Source organism: Ochotona princeps, chromosome 4 (genome assembly GCF_030435755.1).
Source record: "Ochotona princeps isolate mOchPri1 chromosome 4, mOchPri1.hap1, whole genome shotgun sequence".
Classification (NCBI taxonomy): Eukaryota; Metazoa; Chordata; class Mammalia; order Lagomorpha; family Ochotonidae; genus Ochotona; species Ochotona princeps.
Window position 1 is genome coordinate 96,542,824 of NC_080835.1, and position 14,554 is coordinate 96,557,377.

General features: G+C 39.3%; 1 protein-coding gene across 1 annotated transcript in view; it reads left to right on the forward strand.

Annotated features, from left to right (window-relative positions):
* The window catches only part of CCDC15 (coiled-coil domain containing 15), a 63,214-nt gene extending 53,671 nt beyond the window's left edge, over positions 1 to 9,543 (forward strand). Inside the window, exons 12-14 of the mRNA XM_058664058.1 lie at positions 7,064 to 7,240; positions 7,557 to 7,705; positions 8,818 to 9,543. Coding sequence (XP_058520041.1) covers positions 7,064 to 7,240; positions 7,557 to 7,705; positions 8,818 to 8,939 — 448 coding nt within the window. The 3' untranslated portion in view covers positions 8,940 to 9,543. The remainder of the gene's footprint in view (positions 1 to 7,063; positions 7,241 to 7,556; positions 7,706 to 8,817) is intronic.
* The last annotated feature ends 5,011 nt before the right edge of the window (positions 9,544 to 14,554 follow it).

Consider the following 14,554-nt stretch of genomic DNA (forward strand, 5'->3'; position numbering starts at 1 on the left):
ACTGGAGAAGAGACCAATAATACAGAGCCTACAATATTAAGTGATTAAAAAAAAAGGTGTTACAAACAACTTGGCACTGAAAAATGTGGCATGTTGATTAAATAGAAAAAAATTATTTTTAAAGACCAGCTAAGAGTGTTACAGGAAAAAAAGATTTGAATAATCCTGTATCACTTGAACATATTAAATCAATTTTTTTAAATCTCCAAAAGAAAGATTCAGGCTGGTCTAGGCTCATGTTTTCTTGGAGAAATTTTTTTTAAAATTTAACGGGGAAAACACCACTAGGTTCTGCATATACTCCTCCAGCGAACAGATAACAGGAACTAATCCCCAAATAAATATAGATTCCAACATAACCTTAAGCCAGCCTGACGGGACATTACAAGAAAGTAGCATGACTCAATTTCTTAAAAATGAGCACATATGAAAAAAATCCCAAGTAAATTATCAGTGCAGCACCCTGACAGAGGCCTGTGTCCCTGGGTCTCTGACCTTCTGCCTGTAACCTCACGGAGATATTAAAGAACTGGGGTGAGTCTTTGGGTCCACTGATTAAACTACTGCTTGGGACGCCCATATCCCATTTCGGAGTGCCTGGGTTCACCTCTTGGCTCCATCTTGGCAGGGCCTGGGAAGCAGCAGGTGGGTGGGTCCCTGCCCCCCAAGTTTTGACCTGTGTCTTCCCTAGGTGTTGTGGGCCTCAAAGGAGTGAACTGATAGATGGAAAATACCTCTCTCTACCTTTCAAATAAAAACGTGTGTGTGTAAATGTATAAATACATATGTTTGTGTGTGTTTGTATATATGTGTGTATGTATATATATGTACATATATTCACACTTGCACATTTAAATAATTGTTTTTAGGTACTAAAATAAGTGATTGTTTAATCCTTTGTATATTACTAAATGTTTCTATTTTTTATCAGTATTAACATTTTTTATCATAGCGACTTTGGGAGCCTAACCCATGTAGCAGTAATATAAGGCAGCCCTTATAAATATCATTTGTTTTGTAGTTCTGGTATAAGAACTCTTGGGATTTCTGCATGGCAGTTCCCAGTGACAGTGACTCCTTCTTTTGTGTGTTTTTATTCTCATACGCTTTTCCCTTTCCTGAGATATGTAGTGATACTGTTGTCAGAAAATAACCCAGCAAAACCTGCCACAATGAAGTACGTATATGTGTTGAAAGTGGATAAGGCTTGGGGGGAAAAACCTTATAAGTTTGCTTGGTAAGGCTTTAGGTAGAATACTATTTAAATATTTCAACAAGGTCTTCTTAATGTTCTTTAGAACCATAGTTTTACCTTCTTGTTCAGTGTCAGAGTCTGAGGATGTAGACTCTCGGGAAATTCATTCTTACATCTAGGCTAGACTTACAATAATTAATCTTTCAGAAATAATTATGATCTCATTGGCATAAAAAAAAATCTTTCAGTTTTTTTAGTGTGTGTGTATAAGCATTTTGGGTTAAAGACAGAATGGAAATATAGTTCAGTTCATTCAAAGGAAGCTAATGTACCCCTTCTGTGAGTACTTTAAATCTCCTCGACACATGCCTACCATAAGGCATAGTCAGTGGGAAATTTTCCTTTAGCAGAACTACTGACCTTTGAAAGCTTTGTGTTTTGGTTTTGTTTTCTTTAAAACTTTCGTGTTATTGCCATTTTCTGCTGGATAATATGAAGCCCTCTGTTTTACAAATGGTATCAAAAGGCTTAGTTTTGTTAGGATAGTTGACAAATAATCGAAACTTTTTTTTGCCTTTTCCATGTGGGGAAAACTAATTATGTATGCTTTCTTTGCATGGTGATTATACGATTTGATGTGAAAGATAAAGCCACTTTGGCAGCATTCCAAAACAGCCAAATATCTGTCTTGCAAAGAGGAATTGATAACTGCTTGACTTCATCCAGTTATGATAAAATTGAATGATAATCTCTACTATTAACTATGTGACTTTGGAAAAGTTTCCTCTATAACCCTGTTTCTGAAAAAAGGATAATATCGTGTATACTACATAGAGTTGTGGTAAGAATTAAATGTGGTAGCATATAAATGTGTTTAGCACAGAATCTGGCACATAGTATATGTTCAGTAAATGTTAGCTACCGTTTTCATTAGAAGTGCAAGAGCACAGAAACTGTAGAAAGAAAAATTGGGGTTATAGATGGCAGAAAAAAATGGGTGACTCTGTGGGAAATGGAGAAGGATAGAAGCAGTGTGCAACAAAATGGGAATTGGATTGGGAAAAGAGAAAACAGGAATTCTGGGGCATGAAAGAATATGAACCTTCCGAGTTTAATATGATCTGAGTTAATGACAAGAGGTAAGCCTTAAGAAATAAGGAAAGGTAATATCTTAAAGAGCTTAGTATGGGGCCTGGCGGCGTGGCCTAGTGGCTAAAGTCCTCGCCTTGAACACACCGGGATCCCATATGGGCGCCGGTTCTAATCCTGGCAGCTCCACTTCCCATCCAGCTCCCTGCTTGTGGCCTGGGAAAGCAGTTGAGGGCAGCCCAAGGCCTTGGGACCCTGCACCCGTGTGGGAGACCCGGAAGAGTTTCCAGGTTCCCAGCATCGGATCGGCGGAGCACCGGCCATTGCAGTCACTTGGGGAGTGAATCATCAGACGGAAGATCTTCCTCTCTGTCTCTCTTCCTGTCTCTGTATCTGACTTTGTAATAAAATAAATAAATCTTTAAAAAAAAAATAAAATCACTAAGAACAAAGAATGAAGAGAGAAAAGTTGAACAGAGAAACAAAATAGCAGGCGAAGATTTAGACTGGGCGAGATTGAGCATTAATGCTATTATATCAAGAAGACAACATTCTTCCACTTTCGTTGAGAAGCTATTTTTCTAAAATGTCATTTTATTTTTTTTAAAGAATTATTTATTTTTATTGGAAAGGTAGATATGCCGAGAGGAGGAGAGACAGAGAGGAAGATCTTCCATCCAATGGTTCATTCCCCAAGCGGCTGCAATGGCTGGAGCTGGCCCAATCCAAAGCCAGGATCCAGAAGCTTCTTCCAGGTCTCCCACGCAGGTGCAGGGTCCCAAAGCTTTGGGCTGCTCTCGACTGCTTTCCCAGGCCACAAGCAGGGAGCTGCATAGGAAGTGGGGCTGCCAGGATTAGAACCAGCACCCATATGGGATCCTGGTGCGTTCAAGGTGAGGACTTTAGCCGCTACACTATTGTGCCAGGCACAGAGAAGTTATTTTTCTCATAGAACATCATTCATTCCTAAAATAAGTCAGCCTATTAGTTGCTCTTAGAAGCAAAATTTCTTTTATTTCAAATGTTTTATCTGTGCTCAGGAACAATGAATTTATGGAGTCAAAAAAGATTGTCCTTGTTATTGGACCTAGGTCTGTGTTTCAGACAACTTTGTAGAGGATTAGGGGTATGGCTATATAGTATGAGTTACAGGAAGAGTTTCTGTGTTGTTGAAGTGATAAGTATTATATATATAGTTTTTGTTCACTATTGCTCTGTTTTCAAGATCCTCATTATTGTAAATATTGATATCTACTTATTTAATTGTACAAATAGCCAATATATCAAGCTTTATAAACCATTCTTTTATAGTCTTACTCTTTTATTAAGAATCTGATACTGGTTTCAGAATACAATTCAGCATAACCAGAAAGCCATTGTAATAGTAATGCCTTGGGAAAACATATATTGACAAAATTATTTTCTGACCTAGTCCAGCTTCTATTGTATGTCATTATAAGGTATACTTACCCAAGAAACCTTGCAGACATTAGAAAATAATAGAACTTGTTGTGTAGTAGTAGTAGTAGTTTATATCCAATTTTTCAGTTGGCACTATCATTTTTAATTTTGTGATGTCTTATGAATCTGCTGTATGACAGTTGTTCTTAACCTGAGAATGTGATCCAAGATGTGAATTCTTTTTCAAGGAAATGCCTGTAAGACATCAAGTGGAATTGTCAAATGGGCAGGTAGACAAGTAGATAAGAATCTCAAGCGCACAATGGAGCTATAGCGGAATGAGTGACAGGTGTCACTCACAGCAGCTGAGATGTAGCACAAACATGAAGTGACCTGGAAGAAGCTCTACAGTAGGAAGAAAAAGTGGCCTATGATTGACTTAATAAGGGACACTGTGAGGTAGGGAAGATGGTCTTGTTAGCCAGGAAAGGCTAGTTCAGGCAGGCACCTGTGGAAATTCAGGGAAAAGATTGTGTCCCAGGCTGAGGAAGAGAGGACTTTGAAGGAGGGTGGTGAGCAGTGCTAAGTGTCTGAGCAGGCAGATAAAATGAAGAATGCTACCTCAGTGCTTCTGAGCCCTCTCTTTGTTACTGTTCCTTTATGGAACCTTCTAAGACATTTTTCCCCCAGCATCAAATTTTACTATGAATATAAAATACATTTTTGTTTGTATGCTGTAACTTTTTGGTGGGTCGCAAGCAATTGTAATAGCTAAGGTTTTTTCAGCTTAGGAATAAGATTGCCCCTTTGAGAATATGTATGCTAAGTGGATTAAATGACTTCCAGGCTACCAGCTGCCTTAGAGGAGTTACTTTGGTGGCGTGATGAGTCTGAAAGCCATTGTGGAATGGATGAGGAACTGGAAAGTCTGAACAACTCTCTCACATGATGTTTGACTGTGAAGTGAGGAGACGGGGAAGAGCTGATTTCATAATTTCTAGTGATATCATATTATTAAGACCTGAAGTATCAACTCTTGAAAAACAGGGTTGATGTATTTCCTGAGCTTTTGGTTTACAATTATACAGAATAATTGGTACAGAGAATTATAGTAATGAATACTTCAGATTGAAATTTGTAGTACCCACACCCGATGCGTATTTTGAACTTGATGTTAATATTTTCTGTTGTCTTTTCACTTGGCTCCATTTACATTGCATCAATAAAATCTGTTTTATTTGTTTGCAGAAAGATCTTATAGTATTTGCTTTTTCTGCCAAGTAGTTATTGGATTTAACCAATAAATGTCCTCAAATACTTAATGCTTACTTTATATTACTGGTTTTCTTTGGAATATGTTCTCTTTAGGTAGGTAGATCCCTAGCAAGGTGTACTTCTTCCTACTTTCTTTAAAACATCATACTTTAGGGCCCGGCGGCGTGGCCTAGCGGCTGAAGTCCTCGCCTTGAAAGCCCCGGGATCCCATATGGGTTCTAATCCCGGCAGCTCCACTTCCCATCCAGCTCCCTGCTTGTGGCCTGGGAAAGCAGTCGAGGACGGCCCAATGCATTGGGACACTGCACCCGCGTGGGAGACCCGGAAGAGGTTCCAGGTTCCCGGCATCGGATCGGCGCGCATCGACCCGTTGCGACTCACTTGGGGAGTGAATCACCAGATGGAAGATCTTCCTCTCTGTCTCTCTTCCTCTGTGTATATCTGGCTGTAATAAAATGAATAAATCTTTAAAAAAAAATCATACTTTAAGAGAGCAAAGTGACATTTGTCTGTGATCTATTTCAGTGCCTGTGGCTTTTCTGCACATTGCATTGCTCAGATTCCTGGAACTGTGCCTTAAGTGCCCTTAAATCTTGATCATATCCCTGTGCCCAAGTTGGCATGGTCAGATTTCTCACCGCTACCCAATTGCAACTTTATTTTGCATTTGAGTTTGAATCATACCATAAAACTTTTTATGTTGAGAAATAGTTTATGTTTATTGTTGTAGCTCAGCAAAGATTGGCAAGTGTGGGAGAACACTTTTAAGAAAATGCTTCTTTACAGTGTCCTGTGGGGGCCCGGCGTAGTAGCCTAGCTGTAAGTCCTCGCCTTGCACGTGCTGGGATCACATATGGGCTCTGGTTCTAATCCCAGTGGCCCTGCTTTCCTTCCACCTACCTGCTGTGATCTGGGAAAGCAGTTGAGGATGGCCCAGAGCCTTGGGACCCTGCACCCGCGTGAGAGTCCTAGATGAGGCTGCAGACTTCCAGGCTCCAGGCTTTGGATCGGCGCAGCTCTGGCCATTGCGGTCACTTGGGGAGTGAATCAATGGACAGATCATCTTCCTCCCTACTCTCCTCCTCTCTGTATGTTTGCCTTTCCAATAAAAATAAAACAAAATTTTAAAAAATCAATAAATAAAGTGGCCTGTGGGATTGGCACAGTTGCACAGCTGACTAAACTTCTGCCCTTTGGTGCTGACATTCCTTATTAGGGTCACGGATTCGTGTCCTGGTTGCTCTACTTCTGATCCAGCTCCCTGCTTGTGGCCTGGGAAAGTAGTGGAGGTGGCCTAAAGCCTTGGGATCCTGCACCCACATGGGAGACTCAGATCAGCTGAGGTCTAGATGTTGTGACTATTTGAGGAGTGAGCCTGCAGATGAAAGACCTTCCCTGTGTAAAATATACCTTTCAAATAAAAATAAATAAATCTTTAAATAACTAAATACAGTGGCTCAGTCTCTCAGTTAGAGGTAGCAGCCATTAGCTGTCAGAATATGAATGAATTTGGTTCCATGACCAGCACATTTTTGTTTTTCTGGTGTCTGATCTTTCAGGTTTTGTGGAATGGCTTCTAGATCTTACGTTATCCTGTCTTGATTGAACAAAATGAAAGGCTCTAAAAATACCTGAGACAGCCTAAATTGACGTAGTAGACATTATTTATTTTGCATATTCATAGTCGTGGTTTTGGATATTCATAGTCAAAGATTGGCCAAGCCAATTGGTTAGGCCCCTGCTGGTGACATTCTTGCTGGCAGTGCCAAAGGGACACAGAGGATCATATGACAAGAGAGGGAGCACTTGGGTGTCTAAGTCGGTGATCTCTTATGTGAAGCCACCAGGACTCTGCCATGAGGGTGCCATTGTAATAAAGTAGTTTCAATTCCTTCTACTCTAGCACTTAACTCCATAATTGGCTAAATTTCCACCCTCTTCTTACCAACAGGAATTTTTGAAGATACTGTTGAGATATTAAACTGATTCCTCGACTTGCTTGTTTCTGGAAATGTCTTGAGTTAACATGAACTTCACAGCTAATCTTAAATAGATGTTACAATTTTTATGACATCCCGAACCATGTTGCAATTTTCTTCTCAGAATTAAGAAAAAGAGAGAGCAAGAACGTTATGCTGAAGAGCAGAGGCTCCTAAAAATGGGCCTCCACAGAGAGCCATGTCCAGAGGAAAAGATGACTGAGACACTAGGCCAGTTACAACTTGAAGAGAAGAAAGGAGCCAGAGAAAAGCAGCTACAGAGAGAAAAGGAGGATTTAAGGTAATTTGACAAGCTCTATGTGAAGTTCTCGCGCTTAGAGAGACTCAGTAAGCAGTCGGTGTCTTATTGTCCTTAAAAAGAATTAACTGTCTCACCTTAGATTTTTCCTCACTTAGACATACCTTTACCAGATTTCTTGATCACAGTAATACCTCTCAAGAATAACACTACATTTTCCCCAGTGCCCTTTCCCAGCATAGAAATGGAGAATTGAGGCAGAAGTGTGAGACAGTTTCAACAGTTAGGTCTTGTAAAATCAGGATTCGTGCCATTTTCCTCATAGTTCATTTGACCTGATTCTGCTGTATTTTTATAGATACGTGGCAGCTTTACGGGCCCAAATCCAGGAGAAAATGCAGTTATACAAAATTACTTTACCCCCATTGTGCTCTTGTGGTCCTGATTTTTGGGATGCTCATCCTGATACCTGCGCCAACAATTGTATCTTCTATAAAAACCACGGAGGTAGGTTTCTTGACAAATGGTATAAGTAATAGTAATTTAGCATTGTGAGTGCTTACTGAATGAATATCAAAGATTATTTTAAACTCTTTGTAATACAGCATTATAAGACAATGAACAGAATAATAGTTATATTTCTGAGATCTGTTATCTTCTTGTCCTGATTTATTCTGGGGAAATATTTCCAGATGCTAGTGTTACAGAGAAATATGGACTCCAGGTCCCTCCTTTAAAAACTATCAGAGTTTGCTTTTTATAGCTGTCTGAGTTAGGACTCTCTTCAGCTGCATTCATTGCTATCCAAACACTTCCATGGTACCTAATACAGATTCACTACCGTGTATTTCCACATTGCACTGTTCTAGGCTACACTGAGGAAAAAAAGCGCAACAGTATAAATTGTATCAGGAATCCCAGTTAGAGAAAATAAAATCCATGTTGTCACTATTGTTTCTATTTCTTGTTTATCTTTAAATACTTTGGTTTGCATAGTGTAGACATTAAGTTTACCACATGTGCACACTAAAAATACATCCAGCTAGACATTTTCCTAGCACCTCTTCTTTCAGTCCTCTGGGTTTCGCTTTTAAATGCACAAACTTTGCATTTCCCTGTTCTAGAACCTCTAGGACTGTGCTGCAGTACCAAATGCAAGGCATATTCAGTGTGTTTTCCTCTCTGATCCCAGGTCATACTCTAACCATATCAAACTTGCTCTTCCCAGGGAGTGCCTTATTTCTTTGAAAATCAGTCTGCACCTCACACACTAAGCTTTCTACTTACAATGTCTTCTTTGTTTTACTGTGATTAATCCTTAAATTACCACTCTGGAAATCTTTTCCGTCCTCTTCTGGATAGTTTTGATTCATCACAGCTTTGTTCTGGAATGATATTTCTCAAGTATTATATTCAGTTCATTATTCTTGTGTTTATTCTCTCCATTATCTTATATAACAAAATACTTGTTATATAATAAGCGTTCAATAAATACCTTTTCAGTAGAAAAATTTAATGTGAAACTCCGAGTAGAGAAGCAGTACCCGTAGGGAAGAAGGTTAAGAGAATTGTTTAGAATTTGTGCTCCGTTTCATCACTGTGCAAACCTTTACTTGCAGCGTATTATCGGGCTCTGCGTTCAGTCATCAGTTCCCGCGATACCTCCGAGGGAAACTCAGCTCTTCGGATTGCCATTCATAATTTTGTTTCAGCACACAAACGGACTTTGAAAAATCTATAAATAAGACTCTGAAATAAACTCATTCTATTTCAGCCTTCATTTTAAAAAATCAACCCTGGAGGATTGTTTAGGAAATGGGAAGATATAGAATCTGAGAAGAAATACTCTTCCATGTAGTAGCTATCTCTTTAATTAGATCAGAGATTGCTTCAGCTTCTGCCTCACAAAATGTTTGTCACGTAACCATGTAAGTCGATTTCCAAACTTTTCTTTGGTGTGAACCACGTAGAGCCTGCTATTTTAAAAAGTGATCAGACAAGTAAGATCTCCTACTTTGCTCTATCAGAAAAAGCCGTGAGAAATCTTTGAGATTGTTTCATTGGTGAGCTTTCCAGAACTGAGTGTTTGAGTCTTGGTAATATTGTAAATGTCTGGATAAAGCGAAGAACGCGATGAAATGAATTTCTGAATGTCACTGACCACCTATTGCCATTAATGTTTCTAGTTGTGTTAAATCATTAGAGGTGAGAAGAATCGCAATTTGATGCACAATTTTGTCTCAGAATGTTCTCTCTCTGTTTAAGATGTTTATTGCCTCTTTCCTCATTCAGTGCAATTGAACATAGAGCTTTTTAGATGTATAATTTTTTATTGCAAACATAAAAACAAATAAACCTCTATCTCTAATATCTTCTGTGTGAAATAATTGGGATTGATACTTCAAAAAGTGAATCTGAATTCAAACAAAGGCCTACTCCCTTCCCCCATCTTAAAAAAAAATCTGGTGGGGTCTGGCAGTGTAGCCTAGTGGCTAAAGTTCTTGCATGCGCCAGGATCCCATTTGGGCACGAGCTCTAATCCTGGATGCTCCACTTACCATCCAGCTCCCTGTTTGTGGCCTGGGAAAGCAATCAAGGACGGCCCTAAGTCTTGGGACCGTGTGGGAGACCTGGAGGAGGTTCTTGGCTCCTGGCTTCGGATCAGCTCAGCTGTAGCTGTTGTCACCACTTGGGAAGTGAACCAACGGATGGAAGATCTTCCTCACTGTATCTCCTCCTCTCGGCATATCTAGCTTTCCAATAAAAATAAATCTTAAAAAAAAAAAATCTAGTGGGGCAGATGTTTAGCCTAACAGTGAAAGTGCCTGGATCCTAAGCTCTGCCTCTCAAACAAATAAATATTAAAGATCTTACGAATGACACGCCTACAGAGCAAATTGTAGTAGTTGGCATGAATTTGTTAGTTCTACATATTTTACGACACAAAATATGAGAAGGTTTAATATTAGGAAATCAAGATACATACTGAGTTTCTTTTTCTGCTTTATGTAATCTACAGTGCTGAAAAATCACTTAGGTTGTGTCCCCAAAATGCCTCAACATCTATCCGGGTCATTGAAAATTACCTATTGACTGGTTATTGAACCAGATTAAATTTTCAGTTCAGTCAAAATATTTAGAGAAACCATATATCTAATTTAGCCCTTAAGCATTGTGTTTTTTATAGTTCTGATGTGATATCATCAATATATCATATATAATTTACCCACATAAAATATAAAATTCAGTGTTTTTAGCAGAGTCACAGTTATACAGCACTACCAAATTTTAAAACAATTGTCACAATTCTTAAAAGAAGCCTCCGTGATCCAGTATATATCCAAAATGATTTGAGAATTGAATAACAAAAAATATTTGCACACTTCTGCTTGTAGTAATATTATTCAAAGTAGCCAAGAGGTAGAAGCAACCTGAGTGAGTGAATGAATCAGATTTGGCACGTACTTAGAATACTACTGTGCTGACAGAAGAAATCCTGTTTTCAGCTACAAAATTATGCTAAATTAAATAAAGCAGTCAGGAAAGGGTAGCTATATAATTCTACTCACTGAGATTCATAGAGTCAGAAGAAAGAATGATGGTTTCCAGCAGCTAGGGGAATGTAAATTTAATAGTGTAGAGATTCAGTTTCACAGGATGAAAAAGTTCTGGAGATCTGTTTCACGTCGTGTAGACACTCTTTACACTACTGTTTACCGGGGCCTGCACTGTGCTGCAGTAGGTTAAGCTATCATTTGTAACGCTGGCATTCCCTATGAGTGCTGGTTCAAGTCCTGGCTGCTCCCCTTCCAATCCAACTCCAGGCAGAGGAAAGCAGTAGAAGATGGTTCGAGTAATTTGGACCCCTGATACTTACATGGGAGACCCAGAAGTAGCACTAGGCTCCAGGTTTTGATCTGGCCCATCCCCAACCATTGTAACCATTTGGGTGTTAAGCCAGGTAGAAGATCTGTCTCTTTCTGTTTATGTCATTTTTTAAACTTCTTTTATTATTATTATTATTATTATTATTATTATTATTATTATCATTTTATGACACATTTCCATAGGCCCTAGGATTTCCCTTACACCCTCCACAAGTCTCCTCCCCTGCACAGAGTTCCCCTGTATTATTACTATAGTATAGTTCTTCATCAACAGTCATATGTCCAACATTGTGGGCATGGACAATGACAGAAAGTCCAGCATGCTATTATCAAGGTGTATTTAACAGTTTTATTGGGAGTCCATCTTTGGTCTGGAAAAAGAGATGTATACTGCATTGAATCCTCACATCTGGATATGATAGTCTCCATTACACAGTTACTATACAGTCCCTTAAATGAAAAGCCACAATACAAACTCAACAGCAGGAAGAAAAATAGAAATTTACAATGCCATGAAGTGAAATAACATGCTACTGAATGACTAATCTGTTGCTGAAGAAATAAAAAAGAAAATCAAGAATCTTCTTGAAGAAAATGATGCTGCTGGGCCCGGCAGCGTGGCCTAGCGGCTAAAGTCCTCACCTTGAAAGCCCCGGGATCCCATATGGACGCCGGTTCTAATCCCGGCAGCTCCACTTCCCATCCAGCTCCCTGCTTGTGGCCTGGGAAAGCAGTTGAGGACGGCCCAATGCTTTGGGACCCTGCACCCGTGTGGGAGACCCGGAAGAGGTTCCTGGTTCCCGGCTTCAGATCGGTGTGCATCGACCCGCTGCGGCTCACTTGGGGAATCATCAGACAGAAGATCTTCCTCTCTGTCTCTCCTCCTCTGTGTATATCTGGCTGTAATAAAATGAATAAATCCTTAAAAAAAAAAAAAAGAAAAAATGATGCTGCTGTATGATCTATGAGTCAGTAAAGAATTTAATGCAAAAGAGTGTTTTGAAGAGATGAAGCAAAAAAAAAATCAAAATCCATGAGAAATAGTTTCCCCTGATCTTTGTTGGTAAGATATGTCTCCTGTAGACTTCCGGATCCTCACCAAGGACTATCAGTACGAGCACCAAGGACTACATCCCAACTGCCAGAGACCACGGGGAATTGGAGTGCCTTCGGAGGCTGAGAACTCAGGTCATGCACTCCCTTTTGGATCTACCTCACGGGATGGAAGAAGCCCAAATCCTTCCTCGCAGAATCCAAGGTCATCGGAACAATAGCCAGGAACCCTGAGCGGACCTCAGAAACAGAATAGTAAACTTCCTTCGGGACTAAGGAGAGGAGCTTTCTCTGGTCCTTCCTTAGTTCCAACTTTGGATCCCCACCCTCTCTTGCAATGACCATCAGGGTCACTCCAGAGCACCCCCCCAACACACACACACACACACAAATTAGAATAGATAAGCAGAGAACAACAAGGAAAGCCTAGAAGCAAACAGGAAATGGTCAGCATGGACTCACACATACCTTACTAGGTAGGACACAAAGATTGATTACTCCTCACTAACGTATTGAAGATTTCTCTGCACACCCCTCCTAAAACTGTTCTGCACCTCAATTGTTGACATATGCCTTGTTAGAGTTATAACCCAGTTTAGACTAGCCTAAAATCTGCCAAGTTCAGCAAAATTATGCTTCAACACTATAAGCTGCTAAATATAAAAATGAAAATAGACAAGAGACAGCTGAATAGTACTCTATAGCCATTTTAAGGTGTATAGCAGCCAGATCTGTGTATAAACTAAAAATGTCAATGAAGTAGTCACAGGATGTGGTTAAGAACTTGCATTTTCTTTTAACATATTGGTTACTCAATACCATGTCAATTAATTCCATAATGTTGTAAATTGTTGTTGATGTTATGTTGTGGCTTTAAATTGACCGGGATGATATTCTGCCAGCTCTGCCTTTAGACCAGAGATGGTCTCCCCAAGAAACTGTTGAATTTACCTGGACAATAAGATGCTGGACTCTATACTTGGTATACTTTTGCAATGAAAGAATCTTGACTGAATTTGAAATGTAATACTGCAACAAGGTGGAGGAATCCACCATGGGGGGAGGGTATGGGGAGGGGTGGGGGGATTCCCAGAGCCTATGAAACTGTGTCACATAATGCAATGTAATTAATAAAACATATAAAAAATTTTTAAAAAGATATGTCTCCTGTAAGCCAAAAAAAGATGGGTTTTGTTTCTTTTCAACCCAGTCTACTAATCTATGAGGTTTGATTGAACAGTTTAAGCCATTTGCATTCAGGGTTAATCTGAATTGGTGGTACTTTGGTCCTGGTCATGTTAGCAATGGATTGTTCATTGATTAATCTTCTGTTGTTATTTTACTGGGATGTTCTTTGCATTTGCCTTTGTTTTGGTGGTCAGTATTCTTTTTTGTTGTCAAGACAACATCTGTAAGTATCCTTTGTAGGACAGGTTTGGAAGAGGCTTATTCTTTTAACTTTTGTTTACTGTGGAAGAATTTTATTTCATTTTCAAAGACAAAGGAACACTTTGCTGGGTACATTATCCTGGGCCAACAACTTTTTTCTTTTAGAATCTGGAATGTGTCACTCCATTCTCTTCTTGACTGTAGAATTTTCTGTGAGAGTTCTCCTGTGAATTTAATTGGCATTCCTCTATATGTCAATTGATTTTTTTTCACAAATTCATGAGCACACTTCAGGATCTTTTCCTTATGTTTAATTGAAGAGAGCTTGATGATCATGTGTCGTGGTGAAAATCACTTTTGGTCAATCTTGTTGGGAGTTCTGTGCCCCTTCTGGATGTTGTTTCCCAATTCTTTCTCCAGATTAGGGAAATTTTTCCTTATAATTTCATTACGTACATTTTATTACACTATTTTATTATATTACAAAAATACAATATACACAATGTATGGTTCATAAGAAGCAAAAATAATTTTAAAAGACACTGATCAAAATGCTTATGCTTAGATTATACTACATTCCATGAAAATAAAGCATTACCTCATTTCTTCTTTGCACTAAGTTGCTCAGCATCTGCCTCACTAGGCACACTTTGAGTCACTGATTTTTTTGTTTAATAATGGTTTCTTTATTTTCATTGAAAAATCACATTTACAGAGAAAAGGAGGGACAGAGAGAAAGGTTTCCACCCACTGGTTCTCTCCCCAAGTGGCCACAACAGTGAGAGCTGAGTTGAGCTGAAGCCAGGAGCCTGAAGCTGCTTCTGGGTCTCTCATGTTTCTAGGTCCCACACATGTGCAGGGTCCTAAGGCTTTGGGCCATCCTCTACTGCTTTCCTAGGCCACAAGCAGGAAGCTGGAACGGAAGTAGAACAGCTGGGATACAAACTGATGTCCTTATGGGATCCTGGTTTCTGTCATTCTGCTATTCAAAAAATAAGTTTTTTTAAAAAAATGGTTACATAGGTGA